The sequence below is a fragment of the Aquarana catesbeiana genome, linkage group LG02 (assembly GCF_042186555.1).
Source record: "Aquarana catesbeiana isolate 2022-GZ linkage group LG02, ASM4218655v1, whole genome shotgun sequence".
NCBI classification, from domain to species: Eukaryota; Metazoa; Chordata; class Amphibia; order Anura; family Ranidae; genus Aquarana; species Aquarana catesbeiana.
This window is the reverse complement of record NC_133325.1, coordinates 709,458,752-709,483,556: the sequence shown is the minus strand read 5'-3', so window position 1 is coordinate 709,483,556 and position 24,805 is coordinate 709,458,752. Positions and strand designations below refer to the sequence as shown.

Below are 24,805 nucleotides of genomic sequence, written 5' to 3'. Positions count from 1 at the left end.
GGTTATGGATCGAGATCCTTTCACATCAGAAAGTGCCCAGATCCTGATCGGGGAGATCATGGGGTGTAATTTAGAATTGGAAAACCTCAAGAAAAAAATCAATGATGTGATTCAAAAAAATAATAACATCGTTGATGTTTTGGGGCGAATTTAAAACCCCACAAAATCATTTTCGTTTTTTGTGTGGTACAATCTTTTAACTTTTTGAGCGATGTTTCGAAAAGCCAAATTTGGAGGATGCACACAGTGTGCCATCCTGTGCTATCTGCCATCACGGGAGATCAATGGACGCGTTTTGGGGGTGCAAACCCTTCCTCAATAATAAAGTAGCGGTGAGGAAGGGTTTGCTCCCACAAAACACGTCCCTTGATCCCCCATGATGGCAGCTAGCACATGTTGACATTTGTAATTTGGTGTGCATCTTCCAAATTTGGCTTTTCAAGGGGTGACTTCACCCCATCTGAACGCAATATCAAACACAGTTCCTAAATACTCATGTCTAATATTGCCTTCAAGTTTTACCATATGTGAACTTTGTAAGTTCAAGTTTTTTGTGTTTCTTGTTGGTTTTACACAGGCCTGTTTTATCGTAAATGGACATTTCTATTTTTGATAATGCCACCCCCAAAATTGTTATACAACAAACATGTTGGTTTGTTTTAAAAACCGTTTCTAAATGCACATGTGATTGTGCAGCTATTAAAAAGTTTGTTAATCAAGAATGTGTGGATTATTGTCTCAACGCTACAACACTTTTGTGGTGATGTAATTGCTGTTTTCTGAGAAAATGGTGGTTATTTCCTAAGGGCAATTCCTCTTTGCACTACAAGTGCATTTTCAGTGCAGTTTCAAGAGCACTTGTAGTATAAAAATTGTATACGCCTTTAGTAAATAACAGCCAACAGTGCTTTGTATAAGGTTACACAATCACGCCATTTTCTGGACTCCACACATTGCTGTCAGGGTCAGCTAAAACAAACACAAGCAGTAAATGTTACCAAAGATTAAATTTGTTTTTTTTATTTGCTAAATGCTTCACAAATTGTCTGGCATATTGATGGCCCCCCTACCCGCAAAGAACTCAAGGTATCTTAACCGGACATCACGGGCACTCAGGGAGGGCAAGCCAAGACGGCCACTTTCAAGCGCCGTCAGGGTTGTATCATGTAGATTTCCGGCCTCAGGCCCAACTGAGCCAGCATAGTTGGCAGAATGTTGGCGTAAAAAGTTAAGGAGAACACAGCACGCCAGGATTAGATGATTAAGTTTATACTCCACCATATGGATGGGTGTCAGAAATAGGTGGAACCGGCTGGCCAGGATTCCAAATGTGTTCTCCACCACTCTCCTGGCTCTGGCCAGCCGGTAATTAAAAACCCTCTGTTCCGGGGTGAGGGTTCTCATCAGGAATGGCCGCATAAGATGGTCCCCCAGCGCAAATGCTTCATCCGCAATGAAGACGAATGGGAGTCCTTCCACATTGTCCTCTGGAGGTGGCAAGTCCAAGCTGCCATTCTGGAGACGCCTGTAGAACTCCGTCTGGGCGATGACTCCACCATCGGACATCCGCCCATTCTTCCCACGTCCACATACAAGAAGTCGTAATTAGCCGACACCACCGCCAACATCACAATACTATTGAACCCCTTATAGTTGAAATAGTACGACCCCGAGTTGGGTGGTGGGACGATGTGGACGTGTTTCCCATCAATTGCCCCTCCTGTTGGGGAAAACAAAAATCAATTAGTATTTTTGCACATAAACATGGCAAGCAGATTAGGCACAAACATTCTTGGCCAACCTCCAGATAGCATTTATTAAGGGGAAATTAACACCAAAGTATAAGGTACACCTATCATATACCCCCCCCCCATGGGCCATTTTGTAACATTATGGGGGGGGGGATCTTGGACAGGTAACCCTCTCCACTTCATTGAGAGATGAATGCCTAAATACAGGGTATTACTTGGAACAGCCCCTCCTTAGTTAAACTATTGGCAGCCCACTGGACAGGTAAGAAGTGTCATAATACAAAGATATAAATACACACTGTACACATTTGAGCACATTTGGACATTATGATATTACATATCAAGATAATAATAGAATACAAAAACTTTAAACAGTACCATTTGAAAGTATACAGGCAGGCCCTTGCACTACATGCTTTGGGGAATTCATCCATACATCTGAGCACAAAAGAGACGGGTATAGTGTGTATGGGTTTGGCAAAGTCAGCAGATAGATGATTGAGGATAGATAGAGAATTGGGATCGGCTGACTTAGCAGTTGGGGGGAGGGAGGGTTACTAAAAATGATTTGGGGACACTACAAAAAAAAAGCCTCTGGAACTCTGCCTGAATTTAAAGAACAAATCAGATTTCTAAACATTTTAGGGGGTGTCTTGGGTAAAGCACTACTATGGAGCTGATAAAATACATTGTTAAGTGACTACATGAGGTGAATATAGGGCAGGAGAGCATGTTGGGGAGGTTATTGAAGGCAGATATGTATGAAGGAGTACAAAAATAATTACATAAAAATCCAGCATGAATGAGGACAAAGGGGACATTCACAGCATATTACAATCATGGTAATTAGGGAATGAGGAAAGATATACAATATCTTAGCAAACATTAAATACAATAAAATGTGATATTAAAGGATACAAATCTTACCTTCATATACTGCTTCTGCAGGACCTGTATGATGGCAGAACAGGTCTCTGGGATGATGATCCCCAGAGCCTGGGGGGAGATGCCTGTCGAGAACTTGAGGTCCTGCAGGCTTCTCCCTGTCGCCAAGTACCGCAGGGTGGTGACTAGCCTCTGCTCGGGAGTGATGGCTTGCCTCATGCAGGTATCCTGCCTGCTGATATAGGGGGTCAGCAAAGCCAACAAACGGTGAAATACGGGGTCCTTCATCCGGAGAAAGTTCCTGAAATCATCAGGATTATTCTCACGGATCTCACGGAGCAAAGGCATATGAGAGAACTGGTCACGCTGAAGCAATCAATTCTTGGTCCATGAACTCCTCCCCACCCTGTTCATGGACTGGGCTTGTGTCAAGGTCAGGACCCCAACACCAAGCCCCCGCACAGCACGAACTCTATGAGGAGTACGTACACGAAACATGGCTAGAAAACGATCGGCTGCTCAGAACGAAGTAACAGAACGCACTGAAGAACAGCAAGGCCTGTGAAGAGCGACCTGAAAAACAGTAACGAACGAACAAGAACACAATGACTACTTAAAGTCACGCAGAGCTTGCTTGCACGCACTAAAGAGCAGATACAAACCCACAAGCTCAAACTGAACCGCAGAAAACGATCTGAAATCCACGAGTCTGAAAAAGCGCGAATCGTCTCTCACCAAACTTTTACTAACACGAGATTAGCAAAAGGAGCCCAAAGGGTGCCGCGCTTGGTTCTGAACTGGCCTTTTCTAGTCTCGTCGTACATGCTTGACGTCACCGCGTTGTTGGCGATCGGAAATTCTGACAACTTTGTGCGACCGTGTGTACGCAAAACAAGTTTGAGCCAACATCTGTCGGAAAAAATCCTAGGATTTTGTTGTCGGAATGTCCGAACAAAATCCGACTGTGTGTACGGGGCATGACAGGGGTGCCTAAAATGATCAGCTTTTATGTATTTACAAAAAAGTGTTTACTTTAACTGATTATAAAGAATTAGCTGCTAGTACATCTAACAACCCCCTCCCCCCCAGACTGACAATGTTTCTGTCCAAATCTGCCCCCTGAGCTCCTTCATCCAGAGTGGTGTCTCTATAATGCATTTGTTACTGGCCAGATCACCAGGGGAAAACAGTGGGAAACAAACCTAAAAGAAGAAAACTAATGCAGCCACCACATCTAATAATTGGTAAGCTACAATATATAACATTTTTGGTTTTGGGTTTAATACCACTTTAAGTTAGACACACATGTTAGCAGAGAGGAGTCACAAGATTCAGTTAACCAGTCAGCAAAGGGACATTATAGTATCACCATTCTTATTCTAGCACTATATACCTATTCAGCACCTGTGCCAACATTCATATTTGTAAGATTTGACCTCTACAATGGATGTCCAAATCTTTTGCTACTTACAAGCAGACATGTTTAGCTCCAAGTAGGCCCCAGGCTTTGATGAATGTGCATGTTTGTGCCTATAGAGAGGGAAAGGAGAGGAAATTGCTGCATCTTAGCCCCCTGCCATGGGGTATCGGGGAAGGCCATATACAAATGTCCCAACCATAAATGGAGGGTTTGATCAAATATTTGCTTATGTCTGTGGGTAACTTAGGGACAGAGCTGGCTCTAAGCAATAACTAACATAAATCAGTGAATTACACTGCAGCAAGTGGGAATATCAGCTCAGTTTAACCAAGCTCAGTTTTTTTGTAATCCATTGTAATCCATTATCTGGGAGCCATTATTGTTATTATCTGACTGAGAGGGACAATTTACATTGATCTTGTAATGGGCTGCAACTTCCAGCTTCTGAATGGGTGGTGTGAAATCTGCCAATGGTGACCCCCTCACCCCTAGAACCAGTGACAAGGGGGTGGGCGTGGTCTCCATATCTGAGTCAGTCTTCTGTAAAGAGAATTCCCTGCCTTTGATGTTAAAGGAACCATCTCACCGCTCTTAGCTAACTACAATCTGTACAATCTGACAGCCAAATATTGTTATCACATGACTGATGCTGTATCCTAAAGCCCAGTACACATGGGCTGAATGTCGGGGAGCATTGGCTGGTTCAATAGAAACCAGCCAACATTCGGCCTGTGTGTATGGCAGCCGGTCCGGCTGACCAGAGTATGCTGTTGGGGGGGGCGTCACCCTGTGAGAACACAATAGCACAGCAGGGGAGGTTGCTGTACTAACATCAGATTGTTAGTACAACGGCTCTGCCCTGAGCTGTCAGTTTTTTTACATTCAACCCGCTGGGTTTGAAAGATAAAAAACCTAGTAATATATACAAGGCTTAAAGTGGAAGTCCATGCAAAAACTAAAATCCCTGCATCTATAGCCACCAACATTCTAACACCAACCTCTCGCCCTGAAAAGAAAAAATCAGTATACATACCGTGTATGCAGGCGATCCGACCTGATCTCCAGCAGTGGAAGCTTTGATCCCACACTGAGCTGTCAGCTGAGGCTTTGCTGTGTGGGCAGGTGCAGAGGACACGTCCTTCAACATAAGCCCCATAGTAACTCTATGGGTGATGTCACTTCCCATTTATTTCACAGCCGTTGTCGGACGTGTACTTAGCAAGGCTTCTGCCACTGGGGATCGGGTCGGATCACCTGCAGAAAAGGTATGTATACTGATTTATTCTTTTCAGGGCTAGGGAGGTTAGTGTTAGAATGTTGGTGGCTATAGATGCAGGGATTTTAGTTTTTGCATTGACTTCCACTTTAAGTTTTCCATTTTCCACACTATTCTTTTTGGGATTCTATTGTTCTTATGTGCTTTTCTAATGAAGGAATATCAATGCAAGACATTTTTAGCAGAGGTGACATGTGCTTATGTATGCAAACACTAAGCCCGGGTTCACACCATAATACGCTGCGGACCGCACAGGAGCGCTGTGCGTCCCTGTTCACCGTTTCAGGGACGAATCAGGGCCGATTCTATGCCTGAATTCGGCCCTGAAACGCAGCCAAAGACGCACAGCGTTTTTGTGCAGTGCGCACCGCAGCCGCCCCGGAGATATGTGAACCGGCTCCATAGGGAGCCAGTCACATTCTCCTGCTATGCGAATTAGAGGTGCGGAAACGCACCTCTAATTCGCATAGGTGTGAACCCGGGCTAATACATTGTAGCTACCCTTAGCTTTCAGGTCCCATTCACACCTGAAGTGCATAAAACTAGAGGAGAAGCACTTCAACGCTCAGCACTAGAATCTTCGTCATATTCAATAATGCCCATTTACACCTGAGAGTAGTGTTGCTTGAGGCTTGAATTTTCTTGCTCAAAAAAGTACATGGGTTTCTATAAGGGCAGAAATGCACATTTTGGCCCCAGCAGACTTCAATGGGATCACCAAAAAAAAGTTACTAAAATTAACCAAAGATGTTTAGTTCAAGCGTGAATGGTGTAATTTAAATAGGCTCAATTCATGAAAGCTAAGGATCTTTTTTTTTTTCGGTATGTAACTTGTTTTTCAGTCTCATCAGACTAATGGGATTATGATTTTAAACAGAAATTTCTGAAGCAAATCTTAAAATTAATCAAAAAGGTTAAGTCGTTCCTATTTAACATATGAGTAACTGCACCTTTTTTATTTTTTTTTAATTATGTGCCAGCAGATGCATTCATGTCCATGGAAGTATATGCCTCCACAGAAGAATGAGCTGACATGTGTACAACAGAATACTCTGGTCAGCCGGACCGGCTGCCATACACTGTGGCCAAGCCAAAAATATCAGAGGTGCTGAGAGGTCAATACGCTAACTCCCAGCCACTGATTAGTGGCATCTTATTGCAATTACTGTTCCAAAAACACCAAAGATTTCAATAGCACAAAATACTAGTGGTCATGAAGATTCTTATATTACTGTATATTATATTATATTATGTCTTACCTCCAAATCCAGGTCTCATGGCAAAATCATGGTCATCTATGCGCAAAAGCTGTTCCGATTTGACCTGGCGAACTTTAGTGCCATCGATTCTTTTCATTTTACTTTAAAATAAGATTAAAACATTGTTAGTGATTGAGATGATTCTTAGTGCTGGATGTAATCATTAGCAAAATAATGCTACATCCAAATTAAAGGCATTCACTAAATTGCTGTTGCATAAGACAGCTGTGTACAGCCATTCCCATAAACAAGCAGATAACTGAGAATGAATGGTGGAGAAACATCTGCCAATCTTGTAATGAATAGCTTAGGATCTCCTACAGTACACAACTTTTCATCCTTTCCTTGTCCGCATAGATCAGGGGTTTTTAACATTTTGATTTGAGGACCCAAATAAGAAAAATGTTACCGTACTTGGGACCAAAGAAGAGAATTATTACCAAAATGTCAGCAAATTCAAACATAGATAGTTGTCTAATAAAAAAACAACAAACAAACACACAAACAATGAACATATTGGCTGCCATTCAAGAATAGTTTTCAATAATTTATAGTTTATAAAGCAGGAAAGTGAATAACCAACATATTGCTAATAAAACAAAAAAAAATAATTTCTAACAAACAATAGATTACATGTAATTGCTTTTCTTAATTAAAAAAATAGTTAAAGTAGAACAAGAGGCTGTAATTTAATGCAACACTGTATTTATAAAACATCAGGCTTCCTTTTTAAATGCAAGAGGTGTAACGACCTAAATTAGACTTAGTATCAGTCTCTTGTGGTGTTCTGCAGACCCCATACTTTCTCTATGTAACTCCTTCTGCTCCCTACCTCATACGGGTTCTATTTCCCCATAGGTGTCTGTGCCGTCCGTCATAGTCAATGTGATTGTTAGTAGTAAGGGGGAACTGCATGATAAATGTTATAAGATTACTGTTTTCACGTGTTAACACAATGGTAAGGCTTATGTGTGAGTTAGTGCTGCATACAGTCGGAGGCCAAATTACTTTACCAAGCCCAATACTGGAAGGATAAGGTTTTTTTCACTTGCCAGTGACACCTGCCCTGGCACTAAGTACAGGGTCATTTTCAAGGAAATAGCGCTGAACACCAATTTTCTTCCACCAGCTCTTTACACATCTTGTACCTTACACTTTTCCTTGCTTCAACCCAAAGGCATGGAGAGAAGTTGTATAGCTGTATAGTTTTACGAGGCCTCACACACCTGTGGTCCAGACCCAGTCCCTTTGGGGGATTCGGTTATGCAGTGGACCCTTACACAGGGACCCTGCTGCTTAGAAGGGTAGAGCTTACAGCCACCAGTCTACTCTTCTGACAGAACCTCCACCACTGGCCACCACCTCCTCCACTCCCAAGCTGACTGCTCCTTCTTGTTTTTACGCTTTTCTTTCCATCACCCAGAAGGTTAACATGAAGGTCTACACTTTGTCCCCATTCCTATTTCCTGTAGGAGCACACTCTGACTCTTGCAGTTAATCAGACCAGTCATTGTTACTAAGTCAGAACCCTCTTTACTTGAATATAAAGCATAGGAGAAATAGTTCCTAAGCATCTCCACATTACAGTTTTCCAAAAATTACATGAGCATGCAACAGGTTAGTAAACATGACAGTACTACTTCTCTCCTCTTGAATGCAACATCAGGCTTTCTTTTTAAGTGCAAGAGGTGTAACTACCTAAATAAGACTTAGTATCAGTCTCTTGTGGTGTTATGAAGACCTCATACTTTGTCCATGTAACTCCCTCTGCTCCTTACCTCGTACATGTTCTATTTCCCCATAGGTGTCTGTGCCGTCCATCATAGTCAATGTGATTGTTAGTAGTAAGGGGGAACTGCATGGTAAATGTTATAAGATTACTGTTTTCACATGTTAACACAATGGTATTGCTTATATGTGAGTTAGTGCTGCATACAGACGGAGGCCAAATAGGAGAAACAGTTCCTAAGCATCTCCACATTACAGTTCTCCAAAAATGACATGGGCATGTAATAGGTTAGTAAACATGACAGTAATACTTTCCTCCTCTTGTATGCTATGCTGGACATGCTATATAACTTGCCAGTGACCCACTGGTGAGTTTTAGTGAGATCTAGTTGCCACTGGGTAAACTAGTTAGGAGCTTACCAGGAGGAGTTACTCAGGATAGAATAGTATAGTAAAGATATTACTTCTGTTGGTATGGGGTTGGATCTGCAGATAGATTTGAATGCTGTCAGGGATAAGGATGATTCAAAAAAGTATGTTACATGTACATGACTTAACAGTACAGTGGTTGCAAACACAGAAGTGATATAGGGGCTTGTAAGGGATTGTTGCATACATATACGGTATATACGGTATATGTTATACGGCGCTTATAAAAACTGGACTTGCAATTTTGTAAGTAGAGGAAGAGAAAGTTCCATTTAGTTTTTCTTGGAATCTTTGAGTTGTTCAAAGGTGTATGTTTAATACAGTATATAGCATTTTGAAGTCATGTGAGCTCCACCAACAAAAGTGGTAAGAGGCATCCTGCTTAGGGGTAAGAAGGGGCACTTGAAAAAATAGAGAAGGGGCAGATAGGGTGGCATTAGGCCTGCTGAATATTAATGAACTTCCAGGTAGCCAAGGCATGTGTAAAACCACGTTGAGAGATTTGTGGCATAAGGAAGGAAGAATACATGTGAGGGAGGAAAGGTAGACAGGGTGGACATCCAACACCTCTAATAGGGTTCAAAAAAAGGCATGCCATATTCAGAAGAATACAGTTGAATGAGTAGTGCAATCTAAGCTCTTTGTAGTTGCAGGATATATTGGGTACTTCCAGCCCCCCATTCAGTTTAGTTGTATTAAGTACATTTCTGTAGAGTGTGGGTTTAGTAGGGTCCCAGGTAAATTTGAAAACCCACACCAGAAGGGATAAAGTAACTTGGGTAGATATGACATTTTGATCATGTGAATGTGACCAAACCATGAAATATAACTACGATTCTAGGATGTCAATACATTCCTAAGATGATAGGGGAAAGTTTATTAGCTTTATATAAAGAATCGTAGGCCAATGTGAGTAATATGCCCAGGTAGGGGTCCACGTCCACTATAAGCCCGGGTTCACACCTATGCGAATTAGATGCGGCTTACATCGCATCTAATTCGCAGGACATTTTAAAATACATTCATATGAATGCATCTGGTTCACATATGTGCGTTGCATTCGCACTGCGCATTGCACAAAAAACGTGTGCGTTTTTTGGGCATTGCGGTGCGAACTACAAGCCTATTATCTCCTATGGGAACGCATCTGATTCGCAGATGCATTGCGTTCTGAACAAGGATTTTCTCTTTCTCCTCACTACACCTCCCCCTCTCCCCCCCCCCCCTCCCTCCCCCTCTCCCTGCTCTCTAATCCTGAGCAAAAACACAATGAATCCGTTGAACAGGAGATTGTTATCTCCCCAGTGAAACCTGAGCTTCAATTCGCACCGCACAAGTGTGAAACAGGGCTGAAAGGGAAACTGTGATTGTAGGGATTGTTGGTAATTGAGGATATAGTAATGCTCAAAGTGGTTTATTTTGAATGGTTCAAATGAACGCTCAAGATAAAAATGAAAGAAGGATTATCAAATTGGGAACAGATGTATGTGGGGAAGTTATAGGTGAATGTCATATGTGAATAGAGAAGTTTTTTGATGGACACCTGTATACCTACATTCTGTTGGGTGTTTCACAAGCAGTTCCCATGCTAGGATAAACAACACGGGTGACAGGGGACATCCCTGATATGTTCCCAACTGACTTGACAAAAGAGTGGATTCAAAGTGGTAATCCTTAAAGTTTTTTTTTTTTTCTTTAAAACCATTCTTTTTTTCTTTTTTTTTCTTTAAAATAACAAACATGTTACACTTACCTGATCTGTGCATTTGTATTCATGGCTCCTTCCCCCAGCCGAATGCACTCATAGCAAGCTGCTTGCTATGGGGGGGGGGGGGGGATTTTCGCGTGCTCACTCCCGAGCTGGCCCTGTGTGTCCCAAAAGATATGCAGAGCATGGCTCGGCCCCACCTCCCGCTCCCTCCCTCAGGCTCGGGTAAGAATAAGGGGGTGGCTGGGCTCCACATTGAATGCATAAGGGTAAAAAAAGACCTTCTGCCTTTACCACCACTTTAATAGTTCTGAGGAGCTGTCACCCATTAAGTATGCCCGCCTTTTGCACCCAGCAGCTCCATTTATAGAAGCCATTCCTACAGCTTCTACAAATGAAAACAGGATATATAAATGGAGTGGGTGGACCTTTGAATCATCTGCCCGTCCTCCATTCATAAAAGAGGAAAAGAAAGGCGCCTCTAAGTGCAGTATGCAAAATTTAATAAAGTGCACAAAGGGTTAAAAGCACTTACAAGTTTGTTGAGTGTTAAAAGACACGATAAAATCAGGAGTCCTCATCTGTGGCATGTGTCCATCCTCAGCATGGTGGTAGAGAGCAGTGTAGAGCCGTCCAGCAGCTGTAAAGCGTTCTCATGCGTGTTGGAAAGAGGAGGCAGCAGGGAAGCCTGTATTCACTGCTGGACACACAAGGCTGGTGGTGTCAGCAATGTCTGTGCCTATTGCTGCCTCCTAATGTATTTTTAGAGTTCAGGGCAGCATGACTTATACAGACAGCTCTCTGGTGCCTCCCCCTGGTTTTGGAAAGTTGGATAACATTCTGGAAACTAAAGGTTGAGGCTAGGAGGGTTGTTCTGCATATGTAGAGGAGCTTGGCCAATCCCCAGGAGGTGGGCCTGGCAGGGGACTAAGTGAGCCCTTAAATAGGAATGAGTCATGCTGGGGAGGGAGTCGGGTAGAAGATGGAGATGCAGTACTGAGGAGACTGTTGGTGGTTCTTGAGGCGAACCCCCTAGACTGGAGGGGAGGGGGGTGCTCTGCCTCGCGCTAGGGCTCCGGTGCTGGCCTGGGAGGATCCTGCAACAGGAAAAGCTTGGAAGGGGTCTTCCCTATGAGGTAGTGGGAGCAAGGAGGACAGTGTAAGTACTACAGCATGGTGCAGGGATCTACAAGGGGAGAGACTGCCACATGTAGCAAGTCTCCATGAAAGATAGTGGTGAGCTTAAAACTTTCCTACCTTGCCCAGGGAGAGATCTCCAGAGAGTCAGTTGGGTAGACTGGTGAAGAAAGTTAGTTGGGGAGACTGATGAAGAAGCGGCCAGGTGGGCTAGCATTTTCTGCAGTGGTAGAACTGAGAGCAGTGTCTACAAGGGAGTTGAAGGTACTCCAGGATGCATTTCACAACACATTGTGCTACTTTCCAAAGGGACTGAGAGTTGCTAGCCAGTAAGGGGCTTTTGCTGATATAACATAAACTGTTAGCTACTAAAGAGGAATTGTGCAAGTCAAGAAGGAGGAATCAATTGGAACTGTACAGAATAAAGAAGAATCAATTGAGAGTGTACGTAGGGAGAAAGTTGTCCCTGTTTTTTTTGTCACTATCAAGTTGGGCAAGTTATTACACAAGACAAAGCCCAAGGACTGTTCATTGTGTTCGAATGAAAGCTGAAGCTGTTGTGTGCCTGGCTGTGCAGCAGTGGGGTACTCTGTCATCTGCAACCCCAACTAGGGTAGTGCTACACCCTTCAGCTCCTTAAAGCTAGAATCATCCTGGACTTCTGAAAGCTTCTCTGAGCCTTGGAAAGTATAACAGCACTTCCAGGCTAGGTCACTCTCAAACAGGCAAAGGACCCCACTACTATCTGCTCCAGCCCCTATATACAGTACCCCTCTCAGTCACTCTTCTGACCAGGGATTGGCTTAGACTGAATACAGGGCCAGCTCAGACTTTACCTTCTCTACCCACTATGTTCTAGAGATTTCTGGAACGATGGGAAAACGGGCAATTATGGTTGCCACCTCATCCCTTTAAAATGGAACACATATTAATTACACAGCTTCTGTGGTTGATTAAGGTGCTAATTAAACTCACTTTGTGCCTTATCTGCATTAAATTAGCCTCATACAGTATGTGTTCGGGTTTAAAGGGATGAGGTGGCAAGCACAGCAAGCAAAAAAGCAATCACAAGCTCCACTGGCTACAGCAAAGCCCAAATGACTAAATCTACCTCATACTAACTAGGAGGGTGCAACTTAAGTGTTTCTGAGTAATGCTTAATGTGCCTTTAAAGCCAAAAGACAAGTGTCTTTGTCTTATTGCTCTTTGCCAAAAGACTTCCTCCCATTTCTTGTTATGTCTACAGAACAAGAAGTGAAGATGCTTTTGGGACATAGACACCAAAAAAAAAAATCTGGCAGGCAGTTTTGTCCATTCATTACTCTATCCAAAACAAAATAAAAACAAGGGCTTTAGATACACTTATGACTCCTGTTTCTATGTTACCAGACATGTGATCAGAAAAATGCCTGCTATAGGTTCTAGGAAGTAATAGTCTCTCCACCTTTCTGCTACTGCTAGACAGAATGCTATTGTTATATATATATATATATATATATATATATATATATATATATATATAATATATTTCTAAGAACAGCAGCAACATAATATTGATCTCAGTGCTCCCAAGCAACTGGCTGGGGATAGTAGAGCAATGCTTTCAGATTAAACAAATTAATAAACAAAATTAAGGCATTATTCAGAATCTGTAGCATAAGATGGAAAGATGGATATATTCATTTTTAATTTGAAGTCCTCTGTAGCCTTTTCATGCAGTACATAATAAAACATGCAAATGCTCCAAAGAAAAAGCTGTGTTTTTATTGGTGAGAAAGGTCTCTTGTTTATTGAGTAAATGGACCAGGAGAGTAATCTCTCTCATGTACTTTTGGTTAATGCTTCAAAATCTTCTTTGGAAGAGAACACAGACAAATAGCTTTGCAGAGGAGGGGGTGGCTGCTTGCTGAGACCAGGGGAAATTGTAGGTTAATAACATCTCCCTGTGGATTCTTTTCTGAAAGACCCCTACTCTTTCCAGCACCATCTGTCTGAGATTCTCTATGGCCTTTGCTGTTTTTTTAAATTATATATTGCTACATATTACTATATGAGATAATGTATGCCCTGCTGTATATTCTAAAGATATGAGGATCACCATGTCAAAGGGTGACGGGAATAGATGGGAAGACCTGGCTCACAATATGATTTCCAATTCATCCCAAATGTGTTTATTTCAGTTGAGGTCAGGGCTTTGGGCATGTCACTTGAGTTCCATCACACCAAACCCATCCAGTATGTCTTAATAGACCTGACTAGGAGAACTGTCATGCTGGAACAGAAGGCCTTGCCCAAACTGTTGCCACAAGGTTGGAAGCACAATTGTTTAAAATTGTTTTTGTATGCTGTTGCTTTAACATGGAAACACATGAATTCAGTTTCCAGTATCCAGGCCCCTCAGCTAGCCCAGCTGAGGCCTCACGAACAGCAAGCACGAGGCAGGGTTGCCTTTAGGGCAGCAAGCCCTCCAGGCCGTGTTCCTCTCCTGAATGAAAAGACCCAGAAGTGCTGTGTCTCAGAGTATTTATACAGATTTCCAGCAGCCTTCAGGGCTACCCTCCCTGGGATTGGACAGGGCTGTATAAAAAGTTTTGCTGCTGTTTGCATTGCTCCACACCTTTGCATTGCTCCACACCTATGTTCCAGAGAGTTCTACAGTTCTCTGGAAAGCAGAGGAAACAATGAAACCAGCAGCAGTTGAAACACTGAGCAGACCTAACCAATCACATGCAGCTGCACTGATTACAGTGAGCACAACTAAATGTATCTAACACAGAGATTGCAGCCACACTGATTACAGTGAGAGAAGCTAAATTTAGATTGCCACACAAAAATACAGCTCCACTGAACACAGTGAGCCAGAACTAAATCTATCTAATCCTAGCACCTATCTAAGAAAGTACTACACAATAATTTGGAGAGCTGTCCAGATACCTTTGGCCATGCAGTGTAAATGGAAATGAGTAAACCTCTGCTTAAGATCCAAGTTAAAATTAAAGGATAGAATCACCTTTAGCAACATATTACACCCATATTTAGGCTGTAACATGTAACATGTTGCTACAAACCCCCTCAGATTTCCCCCTCCATGACAGTGGGCGGCATCTTCTTGCCTCCACAGCTGCTGTCACATTTAAATCGATCTGTGAATGAAGGAACTACAAGACCTGTTTTGCAGCATGGCAAACAGATTGTAGTTCTCAATGAACTGCAAATGCAGTGATTAGCGCACTCATAGTCCATTGTCACTTCCTGCAGTCCTGACAGCCTGTATAGAAGTACGGGCAGAGACCAGTAGGAAGTGTCTGTAAGAGCCTGACATTGCACCCGCAATCCATTGATCTCAGGTGCAATGCTCTGTAGGCTAAAAAAAAAAATAATAAATTTACTTTTTTTTTTACTTGCAAAAACATGTGCAGTTATTATTTTTTAAACAAAGATGAACTTAGCCTTTATATGTCATAAACAGAACACAGATATTTACCCTAACCCTTATAAATCACCCCATGAAACCGGATGGGTCTATGAACTGAAAACAGCCTGACACCCAAGGTACGAATAATCCACTACTGTTGGAAATGCACAGTTTTACCAAATGGTTTCATGATAGTGAGTGGGGTTTTGGCAAGAGTGGGTGGGGCTTGTCAAATGCTTGGGAGGAGCTTACTGGGATATGGGCCTAATATTACAGGTGTCAGATATTGTACAGACTATAAAAGCAGAATATTTTACCATTATAATATGTTGTTTCCATATACTCTGTATAATTAACTGGTCATGCAAGAGGCACTTCATATACTGTAGGGGTTGTTGCACAAAAATAAGTGAGAGATGGGGACATTTATTTCCACGTTTATCCAAATCTGTTAGTCATTAAATTCACACTCTGTTAGCTTTAAAGTGGATGTAAACTCGATTCGTGAAATTTGAGCTGGGCACATATATCTGCAGTGTTTTCTTATCTCTCTTCAAAGCACTATGTCCCATAGCTGCCTCCTGCTCCATTCTGTTATCAGCCTGATAACTCCTGACAAGTTCTCCTTCACATATGATAAAAGCAGCCGGGGTTTTGTGTTGGGGAGGATGCTATAAATAGATTCGCAGAGCCCTGAACTATTCAATGATCAGCTCTAAAAGTCTCTATCTATGCGGAGAGGGGGTGTGTGCCTTTCCTCCAATCAGCTGTCTTGGCTGTATGCCCAGACTTCACTGCAGTGTTGAACATGAAGTGAAAATCTCCTAACACGATCTGAACTTTATAAATAGTTTATAAAGCTGAAGACATCAGATATGTAAAAACTTATGTAGGGAGATTTGTTCAATCTCTGTGTATCATCTGAGGCTGTTCATTTCACTGGGTATACTGTATGTGAGGGTTTACATCCACTTTAATGCGGCCATACATGGAGCGAAATTCAGCCAGTTCAGCAAGGACCGAATAACTTCTGTAAACCAACCTGTAGGGATTTTCCTGAATTATCATTGCCGCCCAAAATTGATCCGGGGAAGGCTCCCCGCCATTAGAACACAATAGCACAGCGGTAAGGATTCCTCCATCCACATAAAATGTTTGGATCGGATAATTGGACCTTTTTGTTTTTGTTTTATGTTTAATGTATGGCCAACTGTACTGTAGACAAAAAAATGCTGTAATACAATTGCAGGTAGAGAAGAAAGTCACATTGAGGGCTACAGTGAACAGCTGGGCAATCAGATTACATAAACCTATACATTGTAAGATTATCTTTCTTTTATTTCATGTCCAGTGCCACTGCCACTGTCACAATAAACTGATCAGTGGTTACAGCCGCTTATCAGCAAAAATTTTCCAACATGTCCCTTTGACAGAAGTCGATCAAACAATTCAATTGAACAGGGACGGCCACACACTGATCAAAATCCAGACAGTCCCTGCTGAACTAGCCAAATTTCAATCAATGTATGACCAACTTTAGAATGTCAACTTGACAACAACAACTGAGCTGAGGTATCATCCTTTGAATTGGTGTATAGCAGGGGTGTCAAACTCAATTTCATCGTGGGCCACATCAGCATTATGATTGCCCTCAAAAGGGCCGGTTGCATCTGTAAGATTAGATATGCAGCGCATCCCCTCTACTTACATTAGATGTCAAGAGCCACCCCACCATCAGAAGTTGAGTCCCCTACTCTCCCTAACATCACAGTGCACCCCCTTTCCTTATGCTGAAGCTGGATACATTGTTTGAAAGCAGAAAGTAGGGGTCTGGAGGAGGACCAGAGGAGGACTGGAGCTCACATGCAGCTGCAGGAGAGTTAAGAGGGCCACATGAAATGGCCGGGAGGGCCGGATTCGGCCCGTGGGCCTTGTGTTTGACACCTGTGGTGTATAGGAAAGCTTTGCATTAGATATGTATTCATTTAAAGAGCAACTCCAGTCCAATAGTCTGTTGGAGGGTGCAGCGTGGTGCAGTGACAGTAACTCACACACAGTCCAATTACAGTAGAAAGAACTTGTACTGTTTGGAATACAGCCTGATCAGGAACACTCACAGGTGAACAGCAGATTGTAGCAGAGCAGGTTTCAGCCAAACTGACAGCGTTTGCCATGAGGGGCGGAATATGGCCTGGCCACCTCGTGCCCAAGGGGGAGGTTTCTTGTTGAAGTGGCGACTTCCTAGACTTTTCCTACTGATCTGGAACATTTCCCTGCTGATATTACTGTCCCTGACAGATGGGTGACCTGTCCCTACATTACTCACATGATAAATGCATGCCAAACTCAGGACCCAGGGTCTTAAATAGACTCTGCCTGACCCAAGATATCTGTCAGAGTCACATGGGCTGTCAAGATCCAACCAGCTTGCTGCCCCAGTGACCCAAGAAACCACACAAACCATATTGCTCCTGACTTCTTCTCCCTCTGCACTGCCGCTGCGGTTGAGCTCCACCTGCAGTGGAGGAAATGACTGCACCTACCTACAAGTCAATTAGCCAATAAGACAAATTTTAAAAAAACTGTTTTACAAGATAAAAATATTTGTGAAGTAGTGCAAACATTCTGGTTATCAACATACTCTTGGAAATGGCTGCATGCCATAAGTAGGGTAATACCATTTTTTTTTTATTCCATGAGATTTTTCCCTCCCTGCCTGCTCTTAGACTATTAGAGAATATGCTCACACTGATAATGCCCACCCTGCATGCAAAACCATAAAAACAACACCCCCCCCCCCACCTCCACAGAGCAGGCATTGCTCCTGCAAGTCTGATTTCAACATTCATTATCTTGCTGTACTCACTTTAAGCAGATTCAAATGATTACAATGGCTAAATAAGCAAAAAAATATTTAACATTTTTAAAAGAAAACTAAATAGTGTTTATATAGTTGCCTAAAGTTCTCCTTTAACCTGGCTATTTGTACCTTTAGGAATATCGTAATTTGTGTTTAGACGTGTCTAAAGGGTTCCATTTATTCACAGTAACCAGGTTATTTCTTTTGATGTCTGCCATACAGTGTGTAAGAATGGAAGAGACATTCTAATAGGCTGCTGTGGGCAACAGATACAGTTATTCCTTCAAACACTTTTGATACTGAGTTCTCAGAGCATTGTAGGAAGATTACCAATCACAATAATACTATTTTTGGGAATTATCCTTTACTTTGTAAGGTGTATTTCCTGTATGCGTGTGGCCACCTTAACAGTTCTGCATTATATTAAGCAGCTAGTTCTCAAACTTTTTACCCAGAGGAGCCTCTACAATAATTTTCAGGTCTCAAGAAACCCTTGGGAAAATGCCCCTTATATTGGTGATCAGTAGGAAGAAGGCCTCCCTTGCAAACAGCTGAGAAGATCTGTGGTGTTCTGCGGTTGGCTTTGCCAAGTGGTGTTGAGAACTATCCAAGCACCATTAAATGGAGGAAATCAATCATGGCTCAAGAAACCTCCAGCAGCTTCTGGAGGAGCCCTAGCTGAGAATGGCAGATATAGAGCTATAATTACAGAGTGGATGTAGACTAACATGCAGTTATTGCAGTTTGGACAGTATAACTCATAAGCATATCTTTTACACAAATGAAATCAATGTTAAAATACCATTAGATTTTCTCGTTACCCATTTATCTATAACATAGTTGTTTATGGAAGGAGAGGGCACAGCAGTTGCTTGTATATACTCATTTACTGGTGTATATGTATGTCTAACATGTCCTACTAATTGTGTGAGCCCCAAAACAGGTAAAAGGAGAGGAAATAGAAAAAGAGGAAAAAGAAAAAGCACAAGAGAGAGGAAAAGAGAGAACAAGGCAAGGGAATGAGAGCGGAATAGAGGAAAGGAGAGGGAGAATATGAAAGACAGAGGGAGGTAAGATAAGGGAGAGGAAAAAGAGAAAAAAGAAGAGTGAGGAACAAGAGAGGGGAGGGGAGGTAGAGAGAGAGGAAAAAGAGAGAGAGAGAGGGATAGAGAGAGAGAGAGAGAGAGACAGAGAGAGATGGGGGTGATGGAAGAGAGTGAGAGAGAAGGGAGGGAGAGAGAGGAGAGAGAGAGAGAGGGTGGGGGAAGAGAGAGAGGGGGGAGAGAGGGAAGAGAAGAGAGTGAGGGAAGAGTGAGGGAGAGAAGAGAGAGGGAAGAAATAGAAGGGAGAGAAAAAGAAGAGAGTGGGGGAAGAGAAAGAGGGGAGAGAGGGAGAAGAGAGTGAGGGAACAGAGAGGGAGAGAGAGGAGAAAGAGGGGGGAGAGAGAGAAGAAGTGAGGGAAGAGAGAGAGACAGGGAAGAGAGAGAGGGGATGAGAGAAGAGAGAGAGTGAGGGAAGAGAGAGAGAGAGAGAGAGAAGAGAATGAGGGAAGAGAGTGAGGGAAGAGAGAGAGAGAAGAGAGAGGGAAGAGAGAGGGGGTGAGGGGAGGGGGGGAGAGAAGAGAGTGAGGGAAGAGAGAGAGGAGAGAGGGGAGAGAGAGTGGGGGAAGAGAGAGGGGAGATTGAGGGAAGAGAGATGGAGAGAGAGGGAAAAGAGAGAGAGAATCATGGAATAAAGAGAGAGAGAGGGTGGTGACAGAAGAGAGAGTGAGAGGTAAAATAGAGGGAAGAGAGAGAAGAGAATGAGGGAAGAGAGAAAAAGTGGGGGAAGAGAGAGAGAGTCAGGGAAGAGAGAGAGGGGGTGAGGGAGGATAGAGAGTGAGGGAAGAGAGATGGAGGAATATATAAAGAGACAGAGAGACATATAAATATAAGAGACATATAAAGAGACATATTAAGAGAGAGATAGAGGGATATATAAAGAGAGAGAGTGAGAGAGATAAAAGGATATATAAAGAGAGAGAGAGGTAGAGGGATATATAAAGAGAGAGAGTGAGAGAGATGAAGGGATATATAGAGAGAGAGAGGTAGAGGGATATATAACTAGAGAGAGAGATAGATGGAGGGATATATAAAGAAAGAGAGAGATGGATAGAGAAAAAGAGATGGCTACAGAGAGGGAAAGAGAGATGGAGAAATAGAGCGAGGAACTGATAGAAAGAGAGATGGAGAATAAAAGAAAGAGAGAAGGACAGAGAGAAAGAGAGAGGGATCAAGAGGAGTATGGAATATTAGTGTTGGAGAGAGAGGCCAAGAGGGAGAGGAAAACAAATTAGAAAGGGCAGCAAAACAATATAAAAGAAGGGTTAAAGAGCCAGAAAAGGACAAATGCAGAATGATAGATGAGTAACTTTTGTAGTTATTTGTAAGTAATGTGTAAGTCAATGTCAATGATTCTGGGTTAATGCCAATGGTTGTGGGGTGAACTCCAAAATGAAAAGCACTCATATTGCTTTGATTGGCCCTCTCACCTGGTATTCTTGCGGCTGTCTCTCATGGGCACTGGGTGAATGTCCTCTTTCTCCTGTAGTTGATGGTGGTGTTGATGATGCTGCTCCTTCTGCGGATGGAACCCATTGAGGACAGCCCCTGGCCAGAGACTAGTTAGAAGAAGCAGTTTAATAATAAGGACCATTTCTCCGAAAGCACAGCACCTTGTCCCCCGGCTCCTCAAAAAACACTCATCTCCTTATCCTTGTAGTTGTGTCACTCTGCCATTGTGACATGAGGCATTCCTGTGAGAATGTAGCAAGCACATAGCCAGTGCTGATTATTATCCTGATTTATCCAGTCTAATACAACCTGTAAATATCCAGGCTCTTTCCTCTGAAATATGCACAGTGATACATCCTCTGGTCTTTGTACCAGTAATATCTAATTGCTGTGAGGTAACCAAATCAAGAAAACTGATTTTCAGGTCATGGGGGCATTATTCGGCCCACTTTTCCTCCTTCTGTAGCCCTACATAAGCTCAACATGAAGCTTACCACCCACACAGTACATTCTCAAACACACTCCAGCATGGAAAAGAGAGATGTCGGCATTTAATCTCTTTAATCCTACACACGCCATTAAAAAAAAAAACTTCAATACACTACAAAATCTGGTCTTATTTTGTGGAGGTCATTGGATTTAATCTCAGCTATGCATCTTTAGACTAATTTTTAAAACGGGTGATTTTTACTGTAAATACACAGAAAGGATGAATGCTGTTTTACTTCATTTAAAGCACCTAAATACATTATACAAGCTACTGGCTGATAGCTTGGGATCTAAGTGTCTTAGAAAAAATGCCCAATTAAGAGATCGCTAAATGGATTGGCACATAGCAACAAATCTCATCACCCCTTATATAGTCTTTAAACAGTTTATTCTAATATGACAACTGGAGGCTAGATATGAAGTATGAAAAAGTAGCCTTATAAATAGTTGACTTTGTTTTATAAGTAATAACAATCACAAACTTTGAATTGATAATTACTAAATTCTTATTGAGATGTGTACCAACACGTGCAGGTAATTTTTACATAGAACTTGTGCTGTGCCATAGTTATATTATCATACTTCCCAATGAAAAAAGAGAGATCATATTCGTAGGAGCTTTCTTTCGCAGTTAACTGAATTACAAGCAAAGTAGTCAGCATCCTTGCTAAATGACTTGGTGAAAGTCAGTACAGGATAAATCACTTAAGGGTGTATTTATAAAAAAATGGAGAGTTATTAGTCCTGCAAAATCAATACCAAATCAAAACATTCTGGAGTACAGGAAAAGATGTACAAATTGGGCTTTTAATGTGACCAATTAAAACTATTCACACTCTTATAGGGCGTACACACGGTCGGACTTTGTTCGGACATTCCGACAACAAAATCCTAGGATTTTTTCCGACTGATGTTGGCTCAAACTTGTTTTGTCTACACACGGTCGCACAAAGTTGTCAGAAAATCCGATCGTTCTAAACGCGGTGACGTAAAACACGTACGTCGGGACTATAAACAGGGCAGTGGCCAATAGCTTTCATCTCTTTATTTATTCTGAGCATGTGTGGCACTTTGTCCGTCGGATTTGTGTACACACGATCGGAATTTCCGACAACGGATTTTGTTGTCGGAAAATTTTATCTCCTGCTCTCCAACTTTGTGTGTCGGAAAATCCGATGGAAAATGTCCGATGGAGCCCACACACGGTCGGAATTTCCGACAACACACTCCGATCGGACATTTTCCATCGGAAAATCCGACCGTGTGTACGGGGCATTATACCCTATACACACAATCGCACATTCCGACAACAAAATCCATCTGATTTTTTCCGTCAGATGTTGTCTTGGATACACACGGTCACACAAAGTTGGTCGGAAATTCCGAACGTCAAGAACGCGGTGACATACAACACGTACGATGAGCCGAGAAAAATGAAGTTCTATAGCCAGTGCTGCTCTTCTGCTTGATTCTGAGCATGCGTGGCACTTTGTTCGTCTGAATTGTCTACACACAATCGGAATTTACGCAAACGGATTTTGTTGTCGAAAAATTTTAGAGCCAGCTCTCAAACTTTGTGTGTCAGAAATTCTGATGGAAAAAGTCTGATGGAGCCCACACATGGTCGGAATTTCCGACAACAAGCTCCGATCGCACATTTTCCGTCGGAAAGTCCGACTGTGTGTACAGGGCATAAGGATGTATTTTTCAATAATTCGCAGAACTTTTCTTGTAAAAAAAATACACGTAAATTTGTTCTTTGTGAAAGCCAGCAAATTGTTTGTTACTAGGCTATTTTCTCTCTAGGTTGGATGTTCTTAATTCATGAGAATAATGTGAATCAAAATAATGCATTATGACCACTATGGAACTGATGATCAAAGAAAATAAATATTGGTTTAGGCTATGTTCACATATATGTGGCTCTCCATGCCACGTTTGCGTGGGCACAGCAGCCCATTTAAAACATGGCTGCACATTTATTATGACACTAAAATTATTTTTTGAAAACAAACAGTGGTAAAGTTATTTTATATAAAAAAAATATGAATTGTAAAAACAAAATAAGATTTGTGAAAAAAAAAATAAAAATTAGGAAAGAAATAATGCTTCATAATTTCTCCAGGATGTGCAATTCTCAAGGGGAAAAGAAAGTCCCAAAAACATGCAGAGGAGGGTGTGGCTACACCCCCCCCCCCCCCCCCATTCCACCTCCATGACTTCTATGATGTCTATACCTCCAACCACACTGGACTGCAGCAAAAGCACAGGAATTTGAGCAAAGTAGCAAAGTCATCTTGAAGTGGGAGTAAACTCCCATGTTTGATTTTTACCTATAGGTATGCCTATAATAAGGCTTACCTATAGGTACTGTAAATATCTCCTAATTGTGCGCTGTTTAGGAGATATTTACTTTAGATGCAGCCGGTGACTTCACTGGGGCATGTGCTCTGAAGGACCCATATCTGTGCCATTCCTTCAGAGCCGTGCCATAAACAGCAACTCCCGCTCATCATTGGGGGCTCAGCCAGATAGCCAAAGCCCGCAAATCCAGAAAGAAGACCGGGTGAAGATTGAAGCAGCTTAAGCGGTGAGAGCGCACCACTGGACTAAGTTTTCAGGTATGTCTGTCATGACTTAAACTGCCTGGGGGCCCTATTTTTTGTTACTACCACTTTAAAACTACATAAAGGATAGGGAGTTTGTAATTTAGAATAGTTTCACCTTAATTGTTGGAATAAGTATGCAGCCCATATTTTAGAGAATGGGGTATGTAAAGTTCACTCTTGGGCAAATCTAAACAGCATCATGACTGCAACTCATTTGTTATATCATGTTTGTTTTTTTATAATTTCTTTACTGAAAGAAAAAATATCAATATATAGGGTTACTGTGGGATTTATAATTGTGAGCAGTATAGGTTGACAAAGAGACAATGGTTATGGTTGCAAGCAAATGATGAAAATACATCACAGTGTATTGTCTTCTATTTATCACATCGAAACCTTGGGGATCGTGGTTGATGCTACCTTTGATTTTTCGTTTGAGTGGTACTTTAAGAAACCCCAGAGAATACACAAAATAATAGGAAGAGAAACGGAGAAATGGGGAAAACGTTAGGGGATTATAGAAAGAGAGGGAAAGGTTTGGGGAGAAGAAGGGAAAGTAAGTAGATGCTATAGTTAACCAAGTAGAACTTAAAAGTGTTACTAAACCCAGGACCCTGCATTCACTATATCTGGGCTCACACAGTACACAGGACATGGAAATGCAATTATTTTAGTAAACATAAACTGATAAATACCTTTTCTCATCAGCAGTATATAGCAGTCTTGTGATTTTTATCAGTTCCTGGTAAAGCTTGTAGGAGGAGTTTTCATACTGCACTGAGCTGTTCTATTAGGATCCAAGACCCCTGACTCTCTGTCTGGACAGTGCTGATTTGCCCTCTCTCTAGCAATACACACCAAACTGAGCATGTGCAGCCTGACTCCAAAGGCTCTGTTCTGGAGTTAGTGGAAGAAGTGAAGGGTCTGTGCATACAAGATCAAGCAGCCTTTTTACACAATTCAAAGGATTAACTCCTTAGGTTCCACAATGCGTATAACAAGCATGCTTTACTGCATACAGTATACAGACTGATTTTACTGTTGTGGACTTAGTAACACTTTAACCGGTTTGCGTCTAATTACAGGGGCAGAATGGCACCCCTGCGCGAAACCCTGTATAGGCACAAAGTTCCCTTTAAGAGCCGCCAGAGAGTGCGCGTGTGCCGTCGAAGGTGCGCGCGTGCGCCCGCTGCACAACTGTGGTCATGATCACCGCCGGCCATGCGCAATCGCGTGCACGAGAGTCAGCACGGGGATTTGTATGTGTAAACACACAAATCCCTGTTC

At 42.2% G+C, this 24,805-nt stretch overlaps 1 protein-coding gene across 1 annotated transcript in view; it reads right to left on the bottom strand.

Annotated features, from left to right (window-relative positions):
- GABRR3 (gamma-aminobutyric acid type A receptor subunit rho3) overlaps positions 1–20,797 on the bottom strand; it is a 108,465-nt gene extending 87,668 nt beyond the window's left edge. Inside the window, exons 1-2 of the mRNA XM_073616981.1 lie at positions 20,399–20,797; positions 6,592–6,692 (exon numbers count right to left, since the gene is read on the bottom strand). Of these exons, the coding sequence (XP_073473082.1) occupies positions 6,592–6,692; positions 20,399–20,562 (265 nt within the window). The 5' untranslated portion in view covers positions 20,563–20,797. The remainder of the gene's footprint in view (positions 1–6,591; positions 6,693–20,398) is intronic.
- Positions 20,798–24,805: the final 4,008 nt, after the last annotated feature.